The sequence below is a fragment of the Rhinolophus sinicus genome, linkage group LG02 (genome assembly GCF_036562045.2).
Source record: "Rhinolophus sinicus isolate RSC01 linkage group LG02, ASM3656204v1, whole genome shotgun sequence".
NCBI lineage: Eukaryota > Metazoa > Chordata > Mammalia > Chiroptera > Rhinolophidae > Rhinolophus > Rhinolophus sinicus.
Window position 1 is genome coordinate 183,549,533 of NC_133752.1, and position 18,501 is coordinate 183,568,033.

The window sequence follows — 18,501 nt, forward strand, 5'->3', positions numbered from 1 at the left end:
CCTTGCCCAGAGTCCAGATTTAGAAGACAGATTCTTTGATCATCAGCAAGTGATAAACATGGCATTTTCTTCTAGGCAGGGCAGAATCTGATACGAATAGCTTTGTTTAAAATAATCTACGATCAATGATTAGCTTTTAGCCTGCTTTTTAAAATTCAGCAAAAATATTATGGCCATCACACTATTTCAATACATAGAAATCTACTTTATCCTTTTTACACATGCATGATACCCATCTCATGGATGTATTATACTTTATTTAATCAGTCCCATATTGTTAAACATTTAGGCTATTTCTGATTTTGCAATTTATAATGCTAAAGTGAATATACTTTTAAACATACCTTTGCATATATATGTTTTTCTATAAAGTTGCTGAGTTAAAGGAAATATGGATCTAAAATTTTTGATACCTATCCATTTATTCAACATTCATTTACTAAGTGCCTACTACCTTGTTTCCCCAAAAATAAGACCTAGCTGGATAATCAGCTCTAACGCATCTTTTGGAGCAAAAATTAATATAAGACCTGGTCTTATATTATATTTTATAAGACCTGACCTTATAGTAAAATAAGACCGGGTCTTATATTAATTTTTGCTCCAAAAGATGCGTTAGAGCTGACTGTCTGGCTAGGTCTTATTTTTGGAGAAACATGGTATATAACACTCTCTGTGTTTAGTGCACAACAGCAAAAGACAAGGACCCTCCTGTCATGGAGATTACATTTTATTCTTAAATTACTCTCCAAAACAGTAAATGGTATTTGGTTAATTGACTAGCTCTTTGGAAAAACATACCTTTAGTACATTCCCCATACCTTTCACAAAAACCAAAGGCAACTAAAGAACTGAACAGGAAAAGCAAAACTATAAGAGGATTAAATTATAGGAAAATATTTTTAAAAACTTGAGATGGAGAACCTTATCTAAGTGTACACAAAAATCAGAAGCTAAATAGGAAAGAATTGACAGATTTGGGTAGATAGAACATTAAAACTTCTAAGTGATGAAAAAATACAAGAAATAAAGACAGACAACAGACCAGGAGAAAATTTGTAATATTGACAACAGACAATAGACTAATGCACATAATGTGTAAAAAGCAACCACAAATTTAAAATGAATAGACAAACTCGAGAAAAAAATTATAGACATGAAATTTTCAAAAGGAGAAATGCAGATGACTAGTAGACATACCAAAAGTTTCTCAATCTCACCAATGATCAGAGAAACGCAAATTAAACCAACAGGTTGCCAGTTTTCATTCATTAGATTGGGAGTAATTAAAAAATCAAGGGCATATAGAATTACTTTCAAACTCTGTATAGTTTTAGAAGTATAAATTGCTACAGTCTTGGAACAATTTGGAGCTACTTCTCAGCATTTTAATTGGGCATAGTTTTTTAACCCAGTAATACTACTTCTAGGAATTCATCTTTCACAAGCACTGAAAGTGTGCCAAAGACTTGCACATACAAGGATGTTCATTGAGCATTGTTTGCAATAAGAAATACATAGAAACAATGTTGAAATCTATCATTAGGAGAGTGATGAGATAAATATGGCATTTCACTGTATACCATGATGAGACCCCTAAAAATGATGACATAGACCTATTTGTACTGACATGGCAAGATCTCCGGAGTACATTTTTAAGTGAAAAAAAGCAAGTCACCGAACAATACATGCATGATAGCATCTATGTGGAAAGGGTAACAGCCAAGTGTGTGTGTGTGTGTGTGTGTGTGTGTGTGTGTCTGTGTGTGTGTCCATTACTCTAGGGAGAGAGTAAGCTAGGGTGAGTAAGGACGGGTGAGTGAGTGGGGAGACTATTGCCATCAGAAAATTGAAAATACAAACTTAAACAATGCAAAACTTTCTGTGTTTTTCATTCTAAAAAGTCAAATAATAAAAATTCATTTCTTTTTCAGGTGCAGCCACTATGTACACAAGATATAAAATAGTGGAGAAGCAGAATCAAACCAGCTATTTCAGCACTCCTGTTTTTAACCTGGTGTCGTTAGTTCTGGGATTGGTGGGATGTATCGGAATGGGCATTGTAGCCAATTTTCAGGTATGACCAAGAGTTTTTTTCAGTTTTGGGGGGTGATGGAGTATGTGTGTCTGATGGAAAGAAGCAAGAACTCAAGAGCTATGCTTGTGCCCGTATAACTATCAAATAGTATCCCAATTATGACAATTGGGATAGTTCGCTTTTGAGAAACAGATATCATTTGAAAGTCAGTCCTGCATGGTACTAGGAGAGACAGGGTGCATGTGGCATGATTGTGAGAGAGCATGCTTTGAACGATGCTATGGGTGTTGCATTGCTTTATATTCTTATTGATGTGGTTGGATGTGTTAGGAGAGCTGTTTCAGTCATTGTAATGATTTCACTAAGAGTGTGAAAATATTTGTGTGTGTGTGTATCTGTATGTATACCAATTCTACTGTTTGAACCTCTGGTGTTCAAGCTCTTTCACAGATGAGGATATATATATGTACATGAAAGTAAAATAATTTGTTCAGGATTCCTCAGCTAATTAGTTGCCACGCCCAAACGTGGCCCCCCTGGCGCCAGTTATCTTACATGACATCTACTGTGGAGTCTGCTTGATATATTCTACTGTGTCAAGTGTTTGAAAAAACTCTACTTGTTTTATTCTAATTTGTGGGTCCCTGTTCATCCTGAGATCTCTTACTGGAGGGCATGGAACCTATTTGTCTATGGAGAACATGTTTAATATTTTAAAAACATTTGTTGTATTTCAAATTAATACCAATTATAATAGTACTCACCTTATAGGGTTATGGCAAGGATTCGATGAGGTAATAGGTAACGTACTGTAGTAACCAGCGGTCTGCACTTGACAACCATCATGGTCATCACCAGTTCATCATTATAGGCTAACTCTATGGTTGTCCTGCTCTGTCCATCACTGTTGTCTCTTGGTAATAGCAGAAATCAATTCATTCCAGGACAATTTTTTTTTTTAAGGGTACTCCTTTAACTTTTTTCCTACCAGAAGTGGGTTGATCTTGTATGATGCTTATTTTCACAAAACAGTGTCAGCCTTCACTGCCAGCAGGCTGCTAAAGTACATGTCCACGCACTGAAGCAGCAGCCTAAGGGTGCTGTACCCTAGCATGGATATGGGAGGATAATAAATAACCTCAGGCCTCCATCCATCCATATTCTGCTCCTGCGTGAAGCCGGACCATTGTCAGAGAGTCCCCTGTCTGACCTATAGCACGTGGGCCTCATGGAGTCACTTTTTCTGCACTGTCCATGGGGGATGCCATCTGTCATTAGGGGTGGGGCATTATAATAGAGTGCTCTGGGACACTCAGTGCTGTATTGTGACGGGTGAGGGGAAAGGCACCCTTCCCTGTATTTCACAGTATCTTCAGGATAATCTACAGGGTCCTGGGATATTCTTTAAGGTCTCAGGGACAATGAGTTTTCAGTTTTGAAAGTTACAAATCCATAATTATTAGTACTTCCTTGTTCACATTGGAACTAGAAAGGTGAGAGCCAAACTTGTAGCCTCCCTGAAGCAAGTGCATAGGGCTTCAGGGAGGGCATTTTGTGAACTAAATTTGCCTCTGGCTTCATTTCACTTTGCTACTCTTATTGCCATATATGGCAAAATCAGACAAACAATGCTGCCATGTATGGTTACATGTGACATTTGTCACATGGTAGAGACTCTCTGTGACATTTCTTTGTTTTATGATTGTATGCATTTTGTTTTTCTTAACCTCATTTATTGAAAATTTTCTATGTGACATATTTATAAGAACATCGAATGCTTCAACTCATATAATTCTAATAGTAAGCTTAGAAAATAGGTAGTATAATTTTCCCCATTCTCAGTGGAGAAATGGAGGCCCAGAGAGGTTAACATTTACCCAAAATCATATGAGCAATAAAGGCAGAAGTGAGCCTTGCATTGAAGCCATCTGTCCAGAACCTGTGGGAAAGAGTTAACCTCAATGCCAGAATGAGGAAATCTCTGTGAGAAAAAAACATGTTCATAAGTTCTAGTATCAGAAAAAACAATGAAAAAAAAAAAAAGGGGGGAAGTGGGGAGACCTGGAATGATATAATTTGTCTAGTAGAGTATTTATATGAATTGTTCAGTGGGGGATAGTATGCACTCTATGATATCCTATCACTTAATTTGCCAAATCAGTGAATGTCCTAAGTGATACTGCTGTCAATTTCTAAACCACAAAGGGAAGACTTTAGGAAGAAAATTTAGATAGTTAGATGATTGAACTCTTGGTTCTCCTGAAGGCTTCTATGATGTGATTACATTTATACAAAAACTGGAAATAGAATCTGTAACTTTCCTGAGAGCAAAGTGTTTGTCTTGTCATTGTTCCCATAAATGTATCTTTACAACTTCCTTGTTGAATATCCTGTAATTCATTTCCAGCATGCCATGAGCAAACCAACTTGAGCTGTAACCTCAAGAAGAATTAGAGATGTGAGGGGAAGAGGGAGCGTTGACTCTCTGGTGGTTTTTCCTGAGTAGGAAGTAAATTGCATTTATCGAAAAGTTCACAGATAGTTCCCTTTCCTGAACCAGGTGGGTGGATGGCTACTTTTTGGGGTGTCCTCACCAATCTGTCAATGTTTTACTTTTCCTCCAGAAGTTTCCTTTTTGGAAAAGTTAAGTTTTCCAAGGTTTAACCCTCTCAATATTCTAGTTTTCTCTATCTTTACTATCTTTTAAATTAGTAAGAGAGTTTTGAAAAAGAGATCCCAAAAGGGCTCCAGATTTTCATCTTATCCTCTATCCAAAATTCATGTCTGATCTAAGACTCATTTCCCCCTCTAAAAGGCATCTTTCTGAGAGAGTATGTAGTCTACCCTGAAAAAGGCGCATTGTGAGTACAGCTGTCGGTCACTCATGGGCCTTTTGATCGGATAATGTCAGGATTACTGCTGGGGGGGCAATTAATTTTGCAGATTAAGATCCTAACAGATATGTTGACTTGGCCAGGAGTGAGGAAGCAAATTCCTTGACAATATTGGTGGGAGGGAACTAAATATGCAAATTCAGGATATTAACCAACTTAGATTCTCAAAACATTATTCCTGAAAACAACTCATTAGCAATAGATGCCTTTCTTTTTTTTTTTTTTCTTTTGCCCAATATGCCTAACATTCAGAGGTGACAACAATTCTTCTGTTATTATTTTTTTGGTTTAATATTGTTTTCCCCCCAGGTTTATTGAGATGTCATTGACATATAACATTGTATTAGTCCGAGGTGTATAACATAGTGATTTGATATATGTACATATTGCAAAATGATTATCACGGTAAGTTTAGCTAACATCCGTCACCTCACAGTTACGTTTTTTTTCTTGTGATGAGTACTTTTAAGATTTACTCTCTTAGCAACTTTTGAAAATACGCTATTGTTAAATGTAGTCACCATGCTGTACTATATATAACTGAAAAGTTTTTACCTTTTAACTGAAAATTTTTATCTTTTGCTCACACTCACCCATTTCCTCCGCCCATCTACTCCCCACCTCTGGCAACCACCATTGTGTTTCCTGTATATATCTATGAGTTCAGGGTTTTGTGTGTGTGAGTGTTTTAAAAAAGATTTCACATCTAAGTGAGATCATACAGTATTGTCCTCTATCTGACTCATTTCACTTAGCATAATGCCCTCAGATCCATTCATGTTGCAAGTGGTGAGATTTTTCTTTTTCTATGGCTGAATAATATTCCTCAGTTTGTGTGTGTGTGTGGGTGTGTGTGTGTGTGTGTGTGTGTACCATATTTTCTTTATCCATTCATCCATCAATGGACACTTAGGTTGTCTCCATGTCTTGGCTATTGTAAATACTGCTGCAATGAACATGGTGGTGCATATATCTTTTTGAGATAGTGATTTCATTTGCTTTGGGTTATTACTATTTTTAATTGTGGTAAAATACATATAACATAAAATTTACCATCTTAACCATTTTTACATGGACAGTTCAATGGTTATTTTCCTTAATTCTTTAAATATTTGACGGTATACACACATTTTAAAAAGCATAGAATGTATTTTATTTTTCATATATAACTTTTTAAAATCTATACACTTATGCTTGGTATCCTAAGTATATAGAATCTACATGTAATAAATGAATAATTGATATGCCACATTGCAGAATATTAATACATTTATATTTGAATATAACACAAATCAAATAGTGGATTTTCCCTTTACATTCCTAAGTTTGGTACTAGGAAATAAATTTCCTTAGAAAATAAATTTAAAAGTTTTTTTTTTTTTTTTTTTTAATTTTCTTTTCCCATGTGGAGGATAAAGCATTTCCTAAAGAGTTTTAGTGGAAATTGATTCGAATCAGGCAGTGCCAAACCGGAAGTGGTTAGGAGTTAAATCTTAACCAAGATTTAATGATTTTTTTCGTGGACAGTCAGTAATAGAACTCTGTGGTTCTGGGGAAACCTGGGTGGCCCAGGTCAAAAAAAAATATGTTCAGGGAATGGGTGTGGACAGTGAATTGGGGCCAAGAGGAGTCTGGCGCCAAAACCAGGCTGTCTTGGACAATAAATTGCTCCTTTGCAAAGCTCTAATTTTTAAGTTCAAGGGGAAACTCAGTCATTCAATCTAAATGTCATTGTTATACCAGAAAGTAGGTGCCTACTGCACATTTGAAAGGAGCCTCCAGTGCACTCCTTAATGGGTCAGTTAAGAGTACGTTTGGGGTCGACACCAGACTTTCTGCCTAGAAGGGGTGTAGAAGGGGTGTAGGGGCTGCCTTCTTGTTAAAATGGCTGGTTAGAGGATGGTGGGGGCTGGGGACTTGATTGAAATTGTCTTTGCATTACAAGAGCAGTGTTTTTACTTAGATTTGTGTGTTCATTTGGGGTGGCTTGGGCAGGACAAATAGCGATTATGGGGGAGTAAGGAGCCTAAACACCTTTGCATCCTGGAACAGGTTGTGTACTTGATTTATAACTTATGTAATCTTCATTGCAAATCTGCAAGGCAGAAATTATTATGCCCATTTTACAGATAAAGACATTCAGGTTTTAAACTAAGAGCCCAGTCAGTGGTGGAGTTGAGAAAGTTTTATCCAGGTCAGCTAGACTCCAAAGCCCACTATGCCCAACTCTGCCACCTCTAAGGTAGCTGTCATTCTGTCCTTGTTCCATGTGTCCAAGTTTGCTGTGGAAAAACATTTACTTCGTCATGGGGGAAGGGTTTTGCCTTGGTTATCTGCAAGCGGCTACATTTTCCAAAGGAGGGTGGGTGCATCTGTGAGGACAGATGGCTTTGAGTAGCCGAGGGTGAGTGAGTGCTCAGGTCTTGATGTGGACAGACTCATTCCGAGTAACGTACACTTGTGACTTTCTGTCTAGGAGTTAGCTGTCCCAGTCGTCCACGACGGCGGTGCCCTTTTGGCTTTTGTCTGCGGTGTCGTGTACACGCTCCTGCAATCCATCATCTCTTACAAATCGTGTCCCCAATGGAACAGCCTCTCCACCTGCCACGTACGGATGGCCATCTCTGCTGTTTCCTGTGCAGCTGTGGTCCCCAGTATCCTTTTTACATTTGTCAGTGTCCATGCAAGCGGGACACCTTCCCCTACCCACCTTTCATCAAAAAAAAGCATGAAAAAAGCAAAGGTTAACAGCCACATTTCCACATGCTTCAGAAGAACCATTGGGGGGAAAAGTGTAAATCATTAAGAAAATGTCTCAACATTGTCAGGTTAGATCAAAAGAATCTTTGAGGAAAAGAATGGTCTGAAAGGAGAATGGAAAAAGGTCAGAAAACTTCAGTCTCTGTTTACTTTCCTTCCAACAGGGTTGGTTTCACCAGCCATGTGAAAATATTTATTTTCCTTTGTAGTGCTTGGCTAAAGACACCAAATATTGATATTGTACTTATAGTAACAGCCCTGTGAAGTCCCAAAAGGTCAGACTCTCCCCTTTCCCTGCACGTAGGTCATTAGATGGTTTGATTTACTCAGATTAAGAGGTTTTTAAAAGCTCTCTGTCATTAACTTCGAGGTCAATTAAAATACACTTAGCCTTTTCTTTTTTATTACTGATTTCATTTTTAAACTTTTATTTCATTTTCTAATTCAATGTGAAAAGAAAATTGGGCTTGTATGTTCTAATTTAAAGGAAATGACAGCTCTCTTTCTCGCTGTCTTTCTTTCTAGAAGTATTTAACAAAGAAAATAAAAAGTCTGTGGTCTTCAAGAGGGAAATTCTCCATCTTTTGAAATACCATCTGCACTCCTCAGAGAAAGCTGCAGAGTCATTAAAAATGGTGATTACTATTTTTAAAAATGGTGATTACTGTCACATTATAGGAAACGGGGAGCTATTTTATTAGTGACAGTTTTGTTAGTCTGGGTTGGATTGGGGTATAAAGTGCGTAAGCCAGTACCATGTACTTTGAAATATTAAGTTCGGTGTTGCTCTTTTAAAATAGAAACTATACAAAATACTAAGTTTATGAATGGTTTTGGGTTGGGTTTTTTTCCCCAGTTTAGGGAAGGACATTTTTAATTACAAAATCTGTAAGCACAGAGGAAACAAATCCTGGTATTGAGAAATTTAACAACAAACTATATATACCCCTGGTTCCTAAGATAGTTCCTTCTCAGTTTCCTTGTCCTATTTATGAATTGAAGACATTCATGCTTCCTCTTCAAATATATCACCTTAAGACCTTTAGCTTGTGTTATCTGTAAAATTCATAGCAGAAGTGTCTGTAGTGTTAAATGAACGTTTCTTGGTGTAGGGAACCTTTCCTTGCTTCCAGCTTTGGAGACAGAAATCTAGGTATTAAACTCAGAAAAAGTTTTAGCAGAATACGCATTTCAGGTCTCTGAGTTTCACATACTAATAGTTCCCGTTTCGAGAGGGTTTTTATGAGCCATGCCAAGGGGTGGCAGCCTCACACAGAAACAGGGTATGTCCCTGTATGGAGTTAATTCAGTCATCCATAGGAAAAAGTCTTCTGCATTAAACATTAGCTGGTATTTATATTTTCTTACAAAGATTTCAAAGCGTCTTTAAAATGCCTTTGGTTCTCCTTATTGTAGTATTTCTGCAAAACACCCTCACTTGACTACTGAAGACACTGAGGCCCATTAGAATCAGGCCTCTCGCCCTCCCTGGTAAACTCGGTCTTGCACCAGCTTCTGTGGCGTTCAGAAGCCCTTACAAAATCACTAACAACAGAAAGTCCAGGTTCCTTTACCGGAGACACTCACTCTGAGATGACCTGTTTTGACCTCATTTTTACACTTTCTCCTCCAGACTTGGCTGTTTTGTGCTTTGTGCCCCTGCCCTTCTGGCTGGAATTACTCCCCTCACCTTGTCTTTTGAGAGCAGAACTGTCCAGTCCAACATGGTCGCCACCAGCCACATTTGGCTTCTGTGCACTTGAAACGGGGCTAGTTCCACATGGAGACGAGCCATTGTGCAAAACACACGCCAGATTTCAAAGACTTAATAAGAAAACAAAGAATGTAAAATATCTCATTAATAATTCTTTACATGATTCCATAATTGAAATGATAACATTTCTGATCTACTGGGGTAAAGGAGCGACATTATTAAACTTAATTTCATTTGGTTCTTTTGCGGCTACTATAGTAGAAAAATTTAAATAACACCTGTGGCTGGCACTGTATTTCTGTGGGACGGTGCTGCTCTAGAGAACTCTTCAAACCTCACACCTTAAAATCAGCTCCACTCGGGGAAGCCTTCCCTGACACCCAAACCCCATTCCACTCTAAATTAATACTTTTCCCAGTGACGCAGCACTGTGCCCTGTTCTTTTCTCTCGCGTGGCGCAGTCCTGGGCTTCCTTCGACAAGGCTGGATGTTTCTGGGAGCTGAGACTGAGTCTGTTTGGCCAGGGTTTTTCCTGCCTCTTCTCCCCCTGCAGCATGGTACTTGGTGCCCAGAACATGGAACAGAATGAACACATACATGAAAGAATGAAGGGCCTTTAAAACTATGAGAAACAGAAGTATGATCATGAAAGGATCAGAGACTCTGCTATGCTTTCTACTTTTTTTGTTTTGAAAAACTGAGAAGTGTTAAGCATTGCAACATATGGGGATGGCGGGCAGGGAGCAGAGGTGCTGACTCCCTATTCAGAGGGGACTCTAAACTTGGCATTGATGCAACACTTGGAATTTCTAACTTCATTAAAATCTTTTTTTTTTTTTTTTTTAAAGAATGTCTGTCTTTCTCTTTTACCTTCTAAGTTTAATCAAAGTAGTGTCACTGCCTTTGTATAGACAATATTCTCCATGGAGGGCAATAGCCCCAGTCCCTGGCATTAGCAGGCTGAGCCCAAGGTCACACGTAGGATATATCTCTTTGATTTGTAAAACCCTTTGAGCTTGGGAGAAAGGGCTCAAGTTATACCCAATTACTCAACAAAAATATGTTTTTTAAAGGTAAGAGTTTGAATTTCTATAGCTTGTTTTTGTATATGAGCCTTGATACTTTGTAATGCTTTGGTACGTTGAAATGTTAATTTTCCTAAAAATATTAATAAATGTTAATAAAGCTGTTGCCTTGAAAATAGTATTTTTAGGGGAAAAGTATTCTTATTCAATATTTTTTTTTAGGGAAAATGGACTCAAAAAGTACTCATCTTGGAGTGCCATGTCAGTCGTTTTGACCAAATTTAAAGAACTATTGTAACTGGCAACAACACCAAGAAACAGGGTTGAGGCAAGTGTAGCTGCAGATTAAAATTTCGCTATACACAACTGAAAAATATTGCTAAGAAGTAACTATTTCCATGTTGTAATTTAACTGCTGCCATAATCAAATTTAAGGTTTGAGATTTTGAGAAGCTAATATAACTTGGTAGGACCGCAGAAATGTTGGTATTAAGTATCTTTTGTAGTGTTAATATACACATAACAAAATCTACCATCTTACCAATTTGTAAGTGTATATATTTCAGTGGTATTAAATACATTCATATTGTTGTACAACCATCACCACCATCTATTCCATAATTCTTTTCATCTTGTTAAACTGAAAATCTATGCGTGTTAAACAATAACTCCGTATTATCCCCTCGCCCTAGACACTGGCAACCACTATTCTACTATCTTTATGATTTTGACTACTCTGAGTACTTCATATAAGTGGAATCACATACTACTTACTTGTCTTTTTGTAACTGGCTTATTTCACTTAACATGTCTTTAAGCTTCATCTATGTTGTAGCATATTGCAGAATTTCCTTCCTTTTTAAGCCTGAAAAATATTCCAGTGCACGTTATACCACGTTTTGCTTATCCATTCATCTGTCTGTGGACACTTGGGTTGCTTCCATGATTTAGCTCTTGTGAATAATGCTGCTGTGACATGGATGTTCAAATTTCTCTTTGAGGGTCTGCTTTCAGTTCTTTTGGGTATATACCCAGAAGTGGAATTGCTGGGTCATACAGTAATTCCACTTTTAATTTTTTGAGGAACCTCCATACTGTTTTTCACAGTGCCAGCACCATTTCACATTCCCACCAACAGTGCACAAGGGTTTTAAATTCTCCACATCCTCGCCAACACTTGTTTTCTTTTTTTTTTTTTTATAGTAGCCATCCTAATGTGTATGAAGTGGAGCATTTTAACACTGTATAATTATTATTGGAAGAATAATCTAGTCTTAACATTAAAAGACCTATTTTTCTTCTGTACTTTCCTTAACAATTTCCTTTTTTTTAGTGATTGCCTGTGCTTCACTAATTTCTATAACCAAGCTGGAGTGGAATCCAAAAGAAAAGGTAAAATTTAAGTCATTTTCAATACAATTGTCGAACTTGGTTTTGTGGGGTTGTGGCTGGGTAAAGCCTTCTTCGAAAGGGTCGCTGCCATTTCTTAGAACAAGTTGCAAAATATGGAGTAAATATGGCATATAATTCACTTACTGTCCAATTATGTGGTAATGCGTTGTATTAATTAGCTCTCAGAGTACTCTCAAATGGTTCCTGGGATTAGTTTCAAAGTTTTGAATTCCTAATTCTCTCTTAAACACTTCAACCCTCTATGACTAGTAAGAGAGCTGAGACATTTAAGGATAGGGGAACAATGTGAAGGCAAGTGTATGTAGGCCAGAGGAAACATGGGATGTCAGGCAACAAGCTCCACTGTAGCGGTTATTTCATTTCAGGATAAAGTGAGACATAAATAGGATCAGGGATAAATTTTCAGGAAGGAGTTTGTGCAAGATTTTACGAGGTGGGCAGAAAGGCTCATGCTTCACTTAGGTGCCCAGCGTAATTGAAAAATATTATTGGATGAATATTAGTTAGAAGCAATGCCTGGAACAAATTGACGAGGAGGGAGCCCGGAGTTAGGATGGCAGAAGGCAATTCTGTTAGTTCAGATTTCACATCAAGATTAGCCTAGATAGCAGATAAGAAGGGAAAATATTTGACGGGCACTGGCAAGTGACTAACATGGGAATGAAAGGACATGATGAATCAAAGATGACTTCCGAGTTTTTATCTTGGGTGAACCAAAGAATTTCTTCTCATGAGCAGAGAGCAAGAGATAAAGTTCCTGACAGAATACATTATTTTGTTGGGGGGAGGTTGATGGGTTTGGTTTTACAATCGTTGAATCAAAGACTGTAGTGAAACATCAAGGAGAAATGTCCAGTTAGACAACGTAGGACTAGACCTCTGGTGGGATTGAGAGCCATCAAGCAGAGCATAGGGTAGAGTGACTGGTCATTTCCAGACCAAACATCAGAACACATGGAACTGAGCGTTTGGAATTGAGATGGACTCATGCCATTATAGTGGTGATTCTAAGCATGGCAGGAGTATTTTTTCAAGGGGCAGGTGGAGTTGCTGATGTTTTTCAAAAAGCAGTTTCAGTTAGAAATGTTGGAGTTAAAAGCCAATTGCAGGGGGTTAAAGAAATGATGAGAGGAGCGGTTCATTCATTCAGCTATTAATGTTTGGAGGTGAGAGGAAGAGAAGTAAGATGGTGGCCAGAGAGGACAGCGTGATCAGAGGAAGGATTTTCCACCACAGAGTATTCTGGCACGTGATGAAAGCCTGCAGGAGACAAGGGAGAGACTGAAGATGCTGAGGAAGACAATGATGCAGACAAATTTTTTAAAAGTGCTTCCTGAAAGTGAGACCTCACGGCACAGCAGCCTCAGCTGTACTTTACTTTTTAACCACTAGGGGGAGACCTTCCCCCACAAATCAGCTGCTGGGAAGGGAAGCATTCATGGAATCATATCCCCAGGCAGCTAAAAATCTTTTTTCATTTCATTTTCAATCTTAAAAATGTGAAAAGTACCTGATTTTTAAAAATACATTCCATTAATTACCGTGCCTTTCTTGTATTGCCTTCTGTTCTCAATACTAATGAATGTAAGGAAAACTCTTTACATTAATTCACTGAATAGAATAATCGTTTCTGCACTACCCCAAACTAATGTGTAGCGCTTTAGAGCTTTCATAGCACATTCCTGTGCATCGACTGACTTGGTAGGGAGGGCAAGAATTATGTCACTGTCTCATTTGACATAGCAAGAAGATTAGAGCTTTGCCTGCATTCACACTTGTAGTGGAGGAGTCTGAACTTCTGGTTCAGTGCACTTCATTAATGTGCTAAATAAATATCTGCCAAAATTTCCTAACCCACCTTCATTGTCCAGGGATAATATGGGATGGGGTGGATCCTCCCCTTAATGGAGGCTGGCCAGGTCCTCCCCAGTGTGACCTAGATGAGAACAGTAGATGGGAACATTATAAGGAGGGCAAGGACAGGTGTCCATGAGAGTTTGATGTGCCTGGATTAAATCTTGCAGATGAAAATTGGAGCAAAGAAAACAACTGTCACCATAGAACCGACCTGCAATTCAGCACATGTGATTATTCACACTTGTAACCTATAGCCAAACAGAAAGTGAAATGGGGGGGGGGGGAGGTCATTATTTGAAATCAGATGGGTCCACCTGGTGGTCCACAGGTCTAATTTTGCAAGTGGGCTAACGTCAGAATGATGACGTTATCTTTTTTACTTAAACGGTGTTTTAAAATGCCTTTTTTTTTTCTTTTTTTAAAATTAAAGTTTATTGGGGTGACAATTGTTAGTAAAGTTACATAGATTTCAGGTGTATAATTCTGTAATACATCATCTATATATATCACATTGTGTGTTCACCACCCAGAGTCAGTTCTCTTTCCATCACCATATATTTGAATCGCTTTACCCTCATCTACCCGCCCTTTTTTAAAGTAATTTCCAGCATTTAAACATCAGGATCTCTCTCTCTCTCTCTCTCTCTCTCTCTCTCTCTCTCTCTGTAGAACACACACACACTTTTTTTTTCACCTCTTTGAATGCAAATGGGTCATAGTTTCTCATCTAGTGAAAATTGAATTGAGTTGATGAGGCATGGGCTCCCCATCTTCCCTGTCATTTTGCAACCATCAGTTTCATTTCTTTTTGTTAATCTCCTGGCCTCCATAGGCAGCTGACTTCAGAACCCCCGATTAAAGCCATTCTCATTCTTGCCTTCCATTTTTTCATTCCTGCCCTCAAGAAGATAGTCAGTGAACACGTAAATGTCTCATTGGCATTTGCTTTTTAGCTGTGTTTACCTTAAGCAGAACTGTTTTCTGAACTGACATTTTCTATGGCAATAAAGACACACAACACCCAGTGGTGACAGCCCGTTTCCTCTAGATGCATACACTCATTCCTTCAGATAACTGCATGAATATGAATGCCTTTCAATTTGGGGATTCCCAGCCTTGGAAAGCAAGTCCCGCCTTGTATGGAACACTCTCTCTTCCATTGAATCCGCTTTGGCTTCCTAGTCTCAGCCATTTGGTGGTCCTTATTCTGCTTTTTGAAACTATTGTAATATATATAGGCAAGTGTTAAAGCCAGAGTGTGTGAGAACCAGAGAGCACTTTGGGAATGATTGCATTCCTGATCTCACGGGGCAGGGCCCTGCTGTTCACCTGCACGGCCTTACGTTACTGTGTGGCCTTACGTACTGTTTCCTCACGGGGTGACTGATGTCACTGCACAGCTTTTCCCTCTGGTCTGACCTTGTCATTGTTATTTCGGTACCTCTACTAAAGTGAATCGGTTTAGGCTAAATTCTGTTTCTTTCTTGTTGCTATTAGGACTATGTATATCACGTAGTGAGTGCGATCTGTGAATGGACAGTGGCCTTTGGTTTTATTTTCTACTTCCTCACATTCATCCATGATTTCCAGGTAGGTGTTTATCAATTCAAATGTTTCAAATGGCGAACACGTAGGATTGTTAAAATCCATAGAAAATTCCTTGCCTTAAAAAGAGCACTATTTTTCTCTCTTTTTATCCTTACGCGTTTGAAAAAATATGTATCATACAACTTAGTGTATTCCCAAAGGCAAACAGCTTTAACCGTTCTGCCAACCAATGAAACCTGTATATGTCCTCTGCCATTTGATGCTTATAGTCATACATCCTGGTTATTTCCTTTTTGAGGAGGTTTCACTTGGTGGTTCCAAATAACAGGAAATACGTCTTTAAAAAAAAATAAAAGTGAGTTGTTGAAAATTGTTCCCAAGACAGAGAGAAGGTGGGACATTATCAGATTTGGCCCCAGGTAAAAATCTTATATTTTGAAACAAGTGAATTCATTATTAGCGAAAAGGATATAGAAAGCCCAGAAAATTCTGTAGGACCCAACTCAAGCTCAGCACAAACCGTAGTGAAGTCCTCTCATAAAGGCTGGTTTTGTTTACCTTCTTTTTTTTTAAATATTATGAGCAACTTTATGCCAATAAAGTCGATGACATAGATGAAATGGACCATTTGCTTTTTTTAAAATTTATTGGGGTGACAATTGTTAGTAAAATTACATAGATTTCAGGTGTACAATTCTGTATTACATCATCTATAAATCTCACTGTGTGTTCACCACCCAGAGTCAGTTCTCCTTCCATCACCATATATTTGATCCCCCTTACCTTCATCTCCCACCCCCCACACCCCTTACCCTCTGATGTTTACCTTCTTTTGTACCTTTTTTCTTTTCTTTCTTTTTTTTTTTAAGAGTGTCACCCTCAGGATATCCACAGAACTCAATGATGATTTTTGAAGAAAGAAGAATTATATCTCAATGAAAGTCATAGACAATTTCTAGAAGTGGTACAGGGGAAAGACAGGGTTTTCATGCTGCCTTGAGTGGCATGCATCTGTGTCACTTCAGGACTTGAACTTCATTAAGAATTCCCACTAGTTCTATTATTTCCAAAGGTATGTTTTCCTAGAGAATGTAGAGCATTTATGACACTGTAGCAATGTTTTTATAATTTTCCAAATAGACACATTTTTTTTATATTTGCAAATTCATTACAGAAAAGGTGTTACAGAAAATGGAGAGCTCTTATTTTTGTACAGGTTCTATTGTGTCCGTGTGTGTGTGTGTGTGTGTGTGTGTGTGTGTGTGTGTGTGATTGATTTCTGGAAATACACTAAAAGGAATTTATTAACAAAAAGTAAAATTGGGGGATAGTCCTTTTTAAATTTCATTTTTAGACAATGAACTGTATACTTTTCTATCATGAGAACATTTGTAAAATTCATGTATGGTGATCATAAAGATTTAGTACATAAATGAACACTAATCAGATACCCTGATTTTTAGATGAACTAAACAAAATGTTTCCATTGAAAAGCCTTAATACCACTATGCACATCAATTCTAAGTAAACACGGAAGACCTCAGTTTTGAAATTCCGCTCCGCTCAGCCCCTCTGCTCACAAGAGCTGGAGTTATTACCTTTGCTGCTAATTGGCAGTCTGTAGTGGGCATAATTTCAGGTGGGATGGATTCAGTAGGGCTGGTTCAAAATCAAAAACCTTATAACAACTGGGTAAAATGGAAGACAGTCCAGATTGCTGTCTTTGCTAGACGAGCAAAGAACGTCGGTAGAAGGGAGGATTATGGGAAGGAGACTTTTGCTTATACTAAACCTCTGCAAAACCAACCTGTGAAAATCATTAAAAATACCATTTGTAAAACCACCCTTTATTGTTACTGGCGTAAGTTGATGTACAGTCTGACTCAGAAGCTGAAACTTACATCTCTAATTCACTTTACACCAGTAAACATGTCGAAGAGAGCATAGGCCCCAGAGAGGGGGGAAAGGAGAGGGTGTGGGGTGCAGTTTATTCGTTCCTCCTCGAAATGCTGTGGCTGGATTGTGGACATATATGAAATGTGAGTCAGGACCTCTGCGACAACAAACTGTTTCCCCCAAGTGCCCAGCAGTGGGAATCTGATAACCATTCCTTGTAACTTGCCGTAATAATGTGGATCCCCATTGTCACACTGGAACTGAAAGACTGAGGAAAGCCATGTCAAGCACTTGTTATTCTGAAGAGGAGGTGGAACGCCACATACCTTTACCGTGGAAACTGTAGTAGAATGAATTCCTGGTTGTCCTCCCTTTGAACCAACTTTTGTTATCAGTACTTCTCATACTGAGTTTCATTCTGCATTTCCACAGCTCTCTGTGAGATTAGATTGGGAGCTCCTTGAGGGCAGAGTATGTGCCTTAATCTTTCTCTCTATAATTCCAGCATTGAACTGGGTACCTCCTGGTACACAGCAGGTGCTTAATAAATACTCACTGAATGCATAAATGAATGAGTGAACAAATAAGGGAATGACTAGAGATATTTGTAGTGTTGCCTAATGAAATTTACTCTGGTTGACGACTAAGTGATAAACCAATCCTCTCTATCACCCAATAATGTTGACTGTTTTGCTTTGTGTACTGTAAACGTTTCAGTTGTTTGGGCTTCACCATGCAGTGACAACTGTCTTCAACCTGGATATTTACCACAGAAATGGTTACATGGGCTAGACAAAATGGTACATCTGGCTTGGCAAACTGAGAAGGCCAAAATTCACTCCAATCACATTCTGCTGCGTCCATGCAACCTCTAAAGCTGGTCTTATCCACATTTTGGTATTATGTCCAATTTCCATGAGCTTGCATTGCCTTGGACCTCATGACTGAAAGAGTAAAATAAAATGAAGTATTTCTTTATTTTGGTCATTTGTGTCTCTGTTACCATATGTAGCCTGGGTAGTGTATTCATCCAGGACACAATTCTAGTTCCATTGGATTTTATAAAGGTTTTGTGTAAATCATATGTTTTCTTAATTTATATAGCTTTGCATGTGGGCATGATGGTTCATCTTTGTAGAGATCTTTGAACATTAGTATCAGAAGTTTGCATCAGTCAAAATTCTCAGAGTTGAGGCACCAGAAATACAACTCAAATTTGTGCAAGGAAAAGGGGGCATCTGTCCACTCAGGAAACTGAGAGGTACAGGGCTGGAGCTGGCTCCAAGGACGGTGGAGTCAAAAAATGGACTCCATTTATTCTCTCCTCTCAGCTCTTCTTTTCTCTCTGTCAGCATC

The 18,501-nt window shown here is 38.3% G+C and overlaps 1 protein-coding gene across 2 annotated transcripts in view; it reads left to right on the forward strand.

The window, feature by feature from the left end:
• Positions 1-18,123, forward strand: part of DRAM1 (DNA damage regulated autophagy modulator 1) — a 33,889-nt gene extending 15,766 nt beyond the window's left edge. Inside the window, exons 3-7 of one of the 2 annotated variants that reach the window (XR_012494070.1) lie at positions 1,935-2,077; positions 7,409-8,327; positions 11,765-11,823; positions 15,199-15,291; positions 16,119-18,123. Coding sequence is in view for 1 of the 2 variants with exons in the window: in XM_019732188.2 (XP_019587747.1) it covers positions 1,935-2,077; positions 7,409-7,586; positions 11,765-11,823; positions 15,199-15,291; positions 16,119-16,163 (518 nt within the window). In the remaining variant the exon portion in view is untranslated. The remainder of the gene's footprint in view (positions 1-1,934; positions 2,078-7,408; positions 8,328-11,764; positions 11,824-15,198; positions 15,292-16,118) is intronic. The other variant, XM_019732188.2, reaches the window with a different exon arrangement.
• Positions 18,124-18,501: the final 378 nt, after the last annotated feature.